The following is a 12,066-nucleotide window of genomic DNA, read 5'->3' on the forward strand; positions in this document are numbered from 1 at the left end:
CATATAACCTTAACTCTTTTACATGCTAATTGCGTTATTCAACCTCCAGTGGTATAAAATTCACAGCTTTCTAAATCAATCTCACACGTATGTCAATTTCTAGATTGTTGATCGGTAAGTCAATAATTCTTTATTATACAGCAAGTGTGATGGGGTAGTTTTGTGTTTTGTCAAATGTAAAACTTCAACAGAAAATAATAACAAAAAAATACATATTTTCAAGGAATCACTGACAGAATATGGAAGGTCGGAATATCGACCTACAGAAATATCGACGCAAGAATTTTTAAAGTCAGAAATATCAACATCCTATCTACATTATGGTAAGTACAAAAATATCCCCGAAAAATATCGATGTCAAAAATATCGTTGTTAAAATATAGTTTTTTATTTAAGTTTAAAAAATAGTGTGAAATAAAGTAAATAATACAAATAATTAAAATAAACATAGTTAAAAATATTTAAAAATGCTTAAAAATTATAAGTAATAAATATACTGTAAAAATAAATGAAACATGTATATGTAATATATAATATATACTTAATATGTTTTAATAATTATTTTAATAACTTATAAATTGTTTAAAAATATCTTATAAATTATAAATACAGCTAGAAACAAAACAATAATAGAAATAAAAATTAAATAAATAGAATATAACAAATTAAAAAAAATTCTTTTAAAACTTTTTAAAATGTATTATTTACTACATTAACTAAAATAATATAAAAAATATTCAATAGCGAAAGGATAAAAAATACTATTCCAACTCCAAACAGTGCAACAGTAGGGAAAGGGTTGGACAGCGTAGGGGTAAAAATTACTATTCCTACTCCAGTGAGTGCAACAGTAGAGAAAGTGTTGGATAGCATAAGGGTAAAAATGACTATTCCCACTCGAGGGACTGCAACAGTGGGGAAAGTATTGGATAGTGTAGGGTTTAAAATTACTATTCACACTCCAGAGAGTGCAACAGTAGGGAACGTGTTGGAGAGTGTAGGTGTAAAAATTACTATTCACACTCCAGTGAGTGCAACAGTAGGGAAAGTGTTAAATAGCGTAGGGGTTAAAATTACTAATCCCACTCCAGTGAGAGCAACAGTGGGGAACGTGTTGGATAGCATAGGGGTTAAAATTACTATTCTCACTCCAGGGAGTGCAACAGTAGGGAAAGTGTTGGATAGCGTAGGGGTTAAAATTACTATTCCCACTCCTGTGAGTGCAACAGTAGGGAAAGTGTTGGATAGCGTGGGGGTAAAAATTACTATTCCCACTCCAGTGAGTGCAACAATAGGGAAAGTGTTGGATGGCGTAGGGGTTACAATTACTATTCCAACTTCAGTGAGTGTAACAGTGTGTGAAAATGTAGGATTGCATAAGGGTTAAATTAACATATTAAATAATCTGTGTAAAATAAATAACATAATAATTAATTAACAAAAAATGAATAATAAAGACCAAAAATAATAAATTAATATTCACCTAAATAACATTAAATTATTTCCCACCCTATTCCCCCATAAACACACAACCTGCTACACATAGAAAATAACACAATTAATGTAATTATCAATTAATACAAATGAATTACCAATGAAAAATTAACCAAAAAATAATAATCAATACCAATTAATAATTACTTATTTATAATAAATTACTTGACACCCTATTCCCGTTTGAACCCACAACCCGCTACACAAAAAAATAATACAATTAATTGAATTATCAATTAATAAAAATTAATAATACGTTTACAATAAAGTAATTTACAATACCAATAAATAAAAACTAATAATACATTAATTATAATTAATATGATTATAAAATAATCAATTAATAAAACGTAATTACCAATAAATAATTCATTAACAATACATTAGTAATCAATAACAATGAATAAAAACTAATTAATTAATTATAATTAAATTACTTCCCACCCTATTCCCCTATAAACCCACAACCCACTCTGATACTAAAACGCAAAAATTTACTTCATTTTTTTTACTAATTTCTAAACATTTAATACATATATTTAACAATAATAAAAATATATTGCAAAAAAATGTTAAACATGCATATAAAATACATACTAAAATACATAACACTAATATAAATATCGATATTATTAACAACGATATTTTTGCTAACGATATTACTTACTTAGATATTACTTACTTAGATATTACTTACTTCGATATAAAAAAACAATATTACTTACCTGAAGGTCGATATTCTGGTCACCGATATTCTTGACATCGATATTCTTTCCCTACGATATTAAAAAATAGATATTTTGACTGAGCACCATTTTCAAGGTGGAGAGATAGATGAACTTCTGCGGTGAAGACTTTTATTAAAAGATTTCAGAAGGTTTTGATGAATAAAATAAAAAATAACAAAATGCAGCAAAACAAAATGTAGGATGCATGTCAGTATTCATGCCCACCTTAGCACAGACAATATTGGATTAATGTCTGATGAACCAAAAGGATGGCTGATTATTGTCTCACATGCTTATGGTACCTAATTATGAATGATGCAAGCGGTAGATGTAATAAGGCAATAAAGAGGACAGAGACACTGCTGATCATTAGGGTTACTAATGAGCTGGGTATGTTTTAGGAGAGTGCAACCTCCATCTTAATATGATTGTTTCTAATGGAGGGAAATGCCTCTTTTACTTGCATTACAGTTTTCCTAATATTTGCAAAATGAGTGAAAGGGCTTTCAAGACTCCAACTGATCATGTGAAATCCCAGTTGGCTGCTTGAAGCATGAAACTAATTTGCTGAAGTTCTAAATCTGACAGTGTGAAGTCATTCAGGTGCTCCAATGTTCTTAGATGACCAATATTTGACATATTACGATTTTCAGACTCACAGTTACTCAGATGTAGTTACCTATGTCTTTTAGTGTCTACTGTTCAGCAATGAGTCTTGACCTCACTATATATACATCTCCTTTCTTTTCTTTTAAAGGAAATCTGTCAACTGCCTCAGTTTGTTTCCCAGGACATGAGTCGCACGGACGTGTGCCAGGGGATTTTAGGTAAGAAAATATCTGTAGAGATTTATTTACAGTGTTTGGTATTGAGATGCCTGCAACCTTAGGACTGCTTCCAAGCACTAAACATGTGCAATCGGTTGTGCAAGTTAGTAGTATTTAAACACAGAGGCTGTTGTTGAGAAGATGCCAGTCAGCATATGGTAAAATGTTTTCAGCGCTAGACTCCAATCTCCAGACATAAGGGAGTTATCACACAGGAAGGTGGGTGATGGAGGCCTGAGGGAAGTTGGTCTACAGATTGTCCAACTAGAGGTAGGTGCAGTGCCTTTTGAATCAAAAGGTCCTGTCCGATTCAGATGAAAGAAGGGGTGATCTGGGCAGGCAGAACTAACAGACAAATTCTTCTCTAGAGCTTGGGTAGGTAGAGGGTGAAGATCCTTCTTGATGGACAGAAGGCTGATTCAAAGCCCAAGTACCATATCGAGCTTGATCAGCGCAGTTAAAGTTCTGGTGTAACATCTCCTCCTTCTTCGCCTTCTCTGGTAGATAAGGTGGACTTAGGTAGAATGATGGTCTCCAGTTGGGGTGTACAAATGACCTGCTTGGATAAGTATTTTGGCTTGTCTCACCAACAGGCTTTGTAAAGGGTACAATGTCACTTTCATTTTATTTTCTGCTCCACTGGTAATCAGTGGAGGGCTTTCATGGCTGATAAGAGGTGTTTACATTTCCTGGGGTTTAAGTACATTCTCACAATCTGATTTTGTAGACTCTTCAATTTCCAGTTGGAGGTTTCAGGAGGAGAGTGTTCACTCTATGTTTCAATATTCACGGGCCAAAAGAATCAGTAGTCTTGAAGGATCTGCACTATGCTTTGGGTTGAGTGGGGATGGGTTCTTCTTGGACAGGACTGCTAACTTGTGGTTCAACAACTGACTACCTGTTTGACCTTTAATTGTCAGGTATGATATCTAGATCCCTGTCCCTTTCATTTGGAATCGGACGATGTAGGAATGTCTATGACCAAAAGAAAGGGTGGATGTTGTTAGCGGCCTTGCCCACAGTCACGACGTCTGATTTACAGATCTTTTAGGTGCAGACAGCTTTCCCTCATCCAATAATAAAGATATTCAATGCACTGAGAGATTATATCTTGATTACTAGACCTGTTCCCAGTCAAAAGCTAATCTGGATATCGTCTACATCTGGAATTTTAATTGTTATAACTCAATAAGATTGGCTAGATGGAGCACGTAGACAGATAATGGTGCTAGTATGCCCTCCACGTTGCCCCACATGTTTCTCTTGCTGTCCTTGAGTGTGGCGCTCTGAATCACCATTATCTTGTGAGTGAGTGTTTGAGAGTCCATGGCTTGAGCATTAAAAAACTGAAAAGGTTTTTGCATTGCCTCAGTGAAGAAAAAGACTGGCATGCACTGATTCCACTAAACAAACTTTGGGCCTGATTCACAAAGAGACACACACTTGTGGCGGAGGCCCTGCATTCGTGGGGAGTCTCCGCGCTCAAGGCGGAATCTCCACAATAGGAATTCCCATGCCAGAGCTTGTGAAGGCAGTCTTTAAATTCAGTTTTATGGGACCCGATTTCTGTTTTGATCTCTTGTAGAAAGCCGGTCATGTAGGCCTGCATTAGAGGAGCTGGCGCAGGGTCGCCGGTGGCCATCGCCCCTACGGGGTCTGTGTTGGCTGCTGGGAGAGGGTTATATTTGAGCCACAGAGAGGCCACAGGGTTGTCTTTGACCGGGGTGGACGGGGTATCTCTTCCTGCCCTGGTACGTGGCAGGTCCAGGGGAGTAGTGCCCGGTATACAGAGTGGGAGCCAAAATCCTCTTATGTGTTCTGGGGCCATAGGTATCAAAATAGGATTTTTCGATTCTCAAAATGCAATTTTTAGCGAATTGCATTTTGAGAATCGCAAAACCCGATGTAAATAAAAGATCGCAAAATTTCAGCGATAAAAGTGTGCAGATTACTAATGCAAATACCTAATTTGCGATTCCTTATTTGCGAAATCGCAAATCTGAGAATCAGCAATTCAGGTGCAGCTTGATGACATCCCAACCAGGAAGTATTATTGCCCATGCTGCACCTAATTGCCAGCAGCTGAGTGAGAGGCTGGGAGGAGAGTCAGAGATTTTTGCACTGCAACTGGGAGAAGGAGAAGCAGCAGGAGGAGAATGTCAGAAAAAGGAAACAAAAGTTCAGTGAGAGAGCGCTGGAGGTGCTCATACAGGAAATGACAGTCCGCCATGAGCGCCTATTCCGGAAGCCAGAGGCACGCAAAAGGAAAATCTGGAGTGAAATACAGGAGAAGGTGAATGCCATTGGCATGACCCACCGCACCGTTGAGGACTTCCTCAGAAGGTGGTACGATATGCGCCAAAGATCAAAGGAAAAGGTGGAAACAAGGTTGGCTGAGGCAAATAAGACTGGTGGGGAAACATCCACTGCAATTGATTCTACGCCTCTTGAGGAGTTGGTGGAGGGTACCCTTCAGCCGGAGAGTGTCAGTGGTGTGGCTGACCTGGACAGCTCCGAATCCCCAAACACCAGACAAGGTAAGAAGCAAGCTATTACTCCCCCGATACATCACCACATCACTCACACACTCGGGAAAGACCCAGGCACTAAACATGAATGCAACTCTATTACATGTTAACAAGTACACCCAGCAATGCATTATGGGAGATGTAGTCACATGCACCAAACAGTGGAGCAGTGAGACCCAGCAAGGTAGAATCAGGATGAGTAATTCAGGAAAGGCATAAAACAGACAGATAGTACTCATGCAATTCAAAATTAAAAAACTGTGTTGCATAACCAATGCGAGGAAGGACACCAATTTTATGTGTGCATTTACATTCACAGCACCACCTGAAACACAGAAATCACTTGCAGAAGGGGAGGATGCATCCCACACTGAAGACCAGTCAGGGCAAGAGGAGCATGAGGAAGGCAGACCAGCAATCCCTGTGACATGCAGACAGCGCCTCATAGTGCCGCCACTCCCACTGCTGGAGGCAGGTCCACAGGACACAAGTGGAGAAGCTCAGTCAGTCCAGGGCCAGCGTGAAGCACAGCACACAGCACAGTCTCCTGTCCGTCCTATTTCAGGAATTTCATCCAGGCGCAGGGCACGGCTGTCCACCAGCTCAGCTGCCGTAGGCGAAGACACAGTGTTTGCAGGGCTTGAAGGCAACATGCAAGCAAAGGCTTTAAAGTCAATTCAGCGCCAGTTTGCCGCACATAACAACAACATGACCCAGATGAGGGATGGTTTCATGGGCATGACAAGTGCACTAGAAGGACTGTGCACAGAGATGAGGAGAGACCAGGCAGCCAGGCGCAGGGAGAGACAACGTCTCCACAGCCGGCTGGACATTTACACCAGAGCTGTGAACCGCCTGTCCACTGCCACGTCACTGCTGGCACGTCGCAGTGTCAGTATGCAGCATGAAATGGCTCACTGCTGGCAGGATGTGGCCAAGGGCCTGTTGCAGGTCACACATGCCATGGACCAGCTGCGGGCAGCTGCCACAGGTGGCACAGGACCCCTGAGCTCACTGGATAGTGAGGGCCAGTCCAGCAGGAGCAGCATCACTCCACCTATTCCCCAGCTCAGACGGCGGAGTGCGCGGCAGGGGAGAACAGCCAAGGACTCCAGGGAGGGCAGCGGGCATCCTGAGCAAGGGGTAACAGGCCGTGCCCGCAGGAGATGAGGTGTCATGAGTGGCACATGGCAATGGGTGAGGCAACACATTGCATCTTGACTTATGTCTGAGCAACATACTTGCACTGTGTGTTTAACATGTGCAAGCAATTGGGACTCACATTATGTGCACGTAAGGCTGTGTGACGGATATGTTCCTGCACCCAAGGAAATGAAAAACACAGTTTTGCTCCAATCTGTAGCATTGTGTCATCATTACTCACCTAGAAATAGTTCTCTGTGATCTTATATCATCTCTGGCGGCCGGCAGCCGCACCAACACCACCCGCTGGTCTGCATCGTGGAGCTGGCCCCTCCTCATGTGATGAGTCGGAATCTGTGAGCTCCACTGGGGTGCCTTTCTTGGTGGCGATGTTGTGTAGCATGGTACATGTGACCATGATTTTGCAGCATGTCTCTGGGCTGTACTGTAGCGCTTCTCCATTCTAATGTAGGCAGCGGAAACGGCTCTTAAGGATTCCAAATATTCTCTCAATGGCACAGATGGTGGCTCTGTGGGTGCTGTTATTCCTCAACTCCCCAGCAGTGGCTGGATTCAGGTACGGAGTCAGGATGTAGTTAAGTACAGCATACGCACTGTTGCCTGCAGGGTGTAGAATCAGGTTAATCACTGTCCTGCCACTTCTGACCTTTACTGATTGTGTTTGAAAGCCATGCATTTACCTAGCAGGTAGCTCTCACCCCATCTGTGAGTCATCGGTTAATTCCACTGTGGCGAAAAATGAATAAGTTGTGTGTGCTGCCCGGGTATTTAGCAACAATATCAGTGATTGACATGCTTGGCATGGCACACTACCTGTATGTTCAGGGAATGATAGGATTTGCGGTTCACATACTAATTCTGGGGGGGGGGGTAGATAGCGACATAGGTCCCATCTATGCAGCCAATTACGTGGGGGAATTGGGCTATCTGGTAGAACTCCTGCTTGGTCTGATCTAGTGCCTTTTGTGTGCTGAGGAATTTGATGTGGTGATGCAACCTCTGTACCATTGCATCAAGGAAAGCGTGGAAGAAGCATGACAGTGCACTCTGAGAGACCCCTCCTGCTGTGGCTATCACCCCCTGAAAACTCCCTGATGCCAGTAGGTGCAGTGAGCACAGGACCTGTATATGGGTGGGAGTGGTGTGTGTCCTGCATGTGGGGTGTTCTAGTATGGGTTTGAGCTCCTCTATTAAGTCGAGGATGCTGCCTGCATCCAGCCTGTAGTTCACATGGATCTCCTCCACAGTCCGCTGGAACAGGGTGATGCGCGCTCTGAAGGTCCTTTCCTGACATCTCCTTCTCTGTGCAGCAGCTCTGATTCGCAGCTTCCTGGCTATCACATGCATCCCAGCCATTGTGGAAAACCCCTGTGGCATTGTGGGCCTGTTTAAATAGGTTGCACCTGGTTACTACCTGCTCAGAGTTGGTGGTAATTGCGATGTGCCAAATAGCGAATTTTGCAAAATCGCAATTTGTGATTTTTTTTCCTGCATCTCACTTTGCGAATTCGCAATTAGCAAGCACGTTATTAGCGAATATCGCAAATGACGTGGCGCTGATTGCGAGTTGCACATTTATTCGCAGGTTCCATGCCTTGCAAAATTGGTAATCGCTAAATTTGCAATTACCTTTTTTGCGCACCGGAACCCTTTCCTACATAGGAACATTCTGTTTTGCAATAGCAAACACCGTTGTTTTGCGATTCACAGTGTTTGCGATCACAAAACAGCTTCAAACATATGGCACTTGGTGTGTAGATGGTAGACAGGCTGGGGAGGGTAATGCCACAGGGACAATCAGGCCAGCCAGACCCAGACGTAGAGCAGCATCAGTACCGTAGGGGTCCCTGAGGGAGTAGAGAGGACCGGGGGTAGGCAGCGATGTCCCTGTTCAGTGTTGCCAGTCATAGAACCCCTCACTCAGGACATGAGGGGCCTCCATGGGGCCCCAGCGGTCGCTGCGGCATGTGCATCGATACAGGACAGGTGACCCGGGGGTAAGAAAGCCTCCTCCAGCTCATTGGGCCCAGCGGCTGCAAGATCAGGGAGGGCCCAGTCAGGTAACTGTAAGTCTCAGTATGGGCATGAGGGGGATGTGTAGGAGAGTAGGGTCTGCTTTTCTATGGTCACCCTACTTTTTGCTTTTTGCTTCACTGGTTTTCGACTTTAATGTGGCTGTGGGCCTGCTAATCAGACCCACAGCCCAGCTGTTCTCTCTCTAAATTCATACCATGTACTTTAGGTACATCACCAATTGGGAAATGGGTCACTCTTGTGAGTCCCTGTACAGTGTACCATAGGTACCCAGGGCATAGGTGCGCCCAAGGCCTACCAGGGGCTGCAGCATATTGTTTGCCACCCCTGGCTGGCCAACCAAACTGACACAACTGGCTGATCACTCAGCTGGGGCAAGGTCGTGTAATCACCCCTTGCTTAGGTATAGTATTCCTATACCTACCATTATATATAGACACATATACACCTATAAGTCACTCCTATGGCAGGCTTTAACAATCCTGAAGGCAGTGTGCTTGGTTTTATGTGAGATGAGGCTCTAGCATGAGCTGAGCCTGTCTGCAGCTTTCGGAACCATGTCCTTATAGCTGTTCTATGATATAGCCATACCATATACTCTTAAGTGCATTATAATCCTCGCGGTTATTGCTAAATTTGGTTTGGCTTTATCAAAACATGTCGTGTAAGGTGTCATACGCTTTGGAATACTACCCCCTCGCCAGTTCTGGCGACGGGGGTAGCATTCCACCCTTCTAGAGGGAGAAGACATGTTGTTCCTGTTAATCCCGGTTAAAGTTAACCAGAGCCTCAGCATCACAAAATGGATGCTGCTGCCACAGACACAAGTCTGACCTCCTGCTGCTGGGAGTCCTTCCAGCGAGGGAGGCTTGGACAATAGGTTTCCTGTCTTGGGAGGTGCTAGCACCACCCCAGACAGCCCATAGTGTATTGGGGCAGGGAGGGCTGAATGAAATGAGACACTGCCTGGGGCACACAAGGTGTCCCATGCATAGCCCGGTTCAAACCAGTTGCTGGGGCACTCCAGCCCCAGCTCTGGCGCGAAACTGGACAAAGGAAAAGGGGTGTAACTACCCCCTTCCCCGGTCCCACCCATAGGAGGGACCTAGCAGGTAATCCAGCCCACCAGATTAGTATATAGGTAGGAGCTGAGTCTAGAGACTTTAGATTTATCCTGAACTGAAACTTGAAACGAAACTCTGGACCTTCGACGATCTGTGACCACCCTGTGCAAACAGGCACCATCCAGCGATCAGCGGTTTACTTTGTCGACGCTCCTGCCAGAGCCCGAGCACAGAGTCCGACGAGAGCCAGACTTCCAGACTTCTCTAACCCCAATCTACAGTCCCTGCAAAGCTGAGACCCGTGGAGGCGACGAGAGACGTGGGACTGGCCAACTTGAAAAGCCTGCTCCTTGCTACTTGTGCAGCTTGTGAGGCACCCTCGAAGTTGTGCATTGAGGATTGAGAAGCCCCAGCCCCGAGCATCATCTGCACTGAAGATCAGCCCTCCACACTCCACGAGTTCTGCGTGGGGCCCTTCTGCATTTTCCTGCTTAACGCGTCTGTCCGGTCACTTGCCCGTTGGCTAGTGGCCTCTGTGGCGACGAACCTTTGAATCTACACCACCTGCTTGGTTGCTCCAGGTGGGCCCGTGCTTCCCTGCAAAGGAGAAGCCCCATAGACCTTGCTGGTCTAAACCTAAGCGAATATTCGATTCCTGTGTGGGTTGCATTTGCCAAGGCCTGTTGACTCCAATCCGGAAGCCGCCGCCGCCAACAGCGAGATCCTTTGTGGGACAGTCCGTATCCAGCTCCTGGTCATCGTCGACGCCTCCTGGTCCACGTGGCTGTAGAGCCAAGCTTCACAACATCACCTGATTGCTTTGCGACATCGCCTGGTTCCTTCCTGGTTCCTTCCTGGTCACTGGCTAGTGACCCAGACTCTGTCCCCTCTGCTTTCAGGTACTCTTCATCCTCGATCCGCCCTGGGATCCAACCGGACGCTTCTCTCCTGGTCGCCTGCAGCATCTTTCTTCAAGGCTCCATAGGATTCAGCGACGAAACCCGACACACTTTGACACCTATGCACCCGCCTCCTGTGGGTGAGGTAACCCGAGTACTCTGGTGCTCCTGTGGGTATTAACTATCCTAGTGTCCTAGTTTTCAGTAGCTTTCTCCTAGTCCATCTGGAAGTGACCTAAAAGAGCTAGTTTCCATTTCTTTCGTTCCCATTATAACTCTATGGTAACTCGCGGGTGTGTAAAGACACTGCACACGCATCCCGTGGGCCTCCTGCTCCCTACCTCTTGTTAGTACAGCGTAGCCCCAGCAATTCCCTAGGCCCTAGGCATATCCTTTGTTCATGACCACTATTATACCACTTATACCACTATTTTAGTATATGGTTTTAGGTGCCGCTAGGGCCCTACTGTATATTGTGCAACCAATTGTATGATAATTGAGTAACTTGTTATGTGCTTTAGCCTCTGACCTCATAAAGAGTTCAGAGGGCTTGTGTTTATAATAAATACATATATATTTTATATATAACCTGTGTGATGTCCTTTCATTTGGTATTCAAGGGGTTACATATGGTAAAACAGCTGGCTTCACATGCTCTCTGAAGTTTTAGCCTAAGACTGCTTTGTCGATGCTACCACTAGGATAGCTGGTCTATAAGGTTGACTTTACAACCATCATCATACGGGTTGTTTGGACTGATACAGGGTGCCCACTAGAATAGTGGACATCACATATCAGGCCAACTTCTCACAGGATGCCCCACAGCGAGTCTCCCTAGCCAGCTACAGCAGCCCTCAGGACCTGTTCACGCAGAGGTCTCTAACAGCAAGGAGAGGGGAGGCCTCAGCTGAGGAGCAGAAGCAGCATGCGCACCCCAATGTAGTCAGGCATGCCGGGTCCCAGGCCCCAACCTAAGTCCCAGATAGCACTTGTAGGGGGGTAGGGTGCCTGCTGAGTAGCCTCTCAGCCAATCCCTCCCTTACCCCTGATCTTGTGATTGCTTGTCTCTCGGATGTCAGTACGAGAACCAGCAGCTGTTTCCAGGGCTGCCAGATAAGGCCCTCAACGGTGTCCAAGCACCCAGCCGAGTCCACAGGTCTGTCCAGTCGAAGGTCGGCGGAGGTGCGGGGTTTGCGAGCAGCAGGGCCACAGGGCTGGGTTCTAGCCCATTCAGGCCTCAACGACGTCTTCAGGAGACACCACCAGGGCGGGAGCTGCCCCCACCTGCTCGACAATCAGGCAAGGAGCGGCGGGCCCGGGGAGGCCCA

General features: G+C 45.0%; 1 protein-coding gene across 2 annotated transcripts in view; it reads left to right on the forward strand.

Moving 5' to 3' along the window:
• LOC144781997 (calpain-1 catalytic subunit-like) overlaps positions 1–12,066 on the forward strand; it is a 383,987-nt gene that overhangs the window by 77,451 nt on the left and 294,470 nt on the right. For both annotated transcript variants that reach the window (XM_078661096.1, XM_078661095.1), the window contains exon 2: positions 2,980–3,049. In XM_078661096.1, the coding sequence (XP_078517222.1) occupies positions 3,016–3,049 (34 nt within the window). In that variant the 5' untranslated portion in view covers positions 2,980–3,015. The remainder of the gene's footprint in view (positions 1–2,979; positions 3,050–12,066) is intronic.

This window comes from Lissotriton helveticus, chromosome 9, assembly GCF_964261635.1.
Source record: "Lissotriton helveticus chromosome 9, aLisHel1.1, whole genome shotgun sequence".
Taxonomy (NCBI): Eukaryota; Metazoa; Chordata; class Amphibia; order Caudata; family Salamandridae; genus Lissotriton; species Lissotriton helveticus.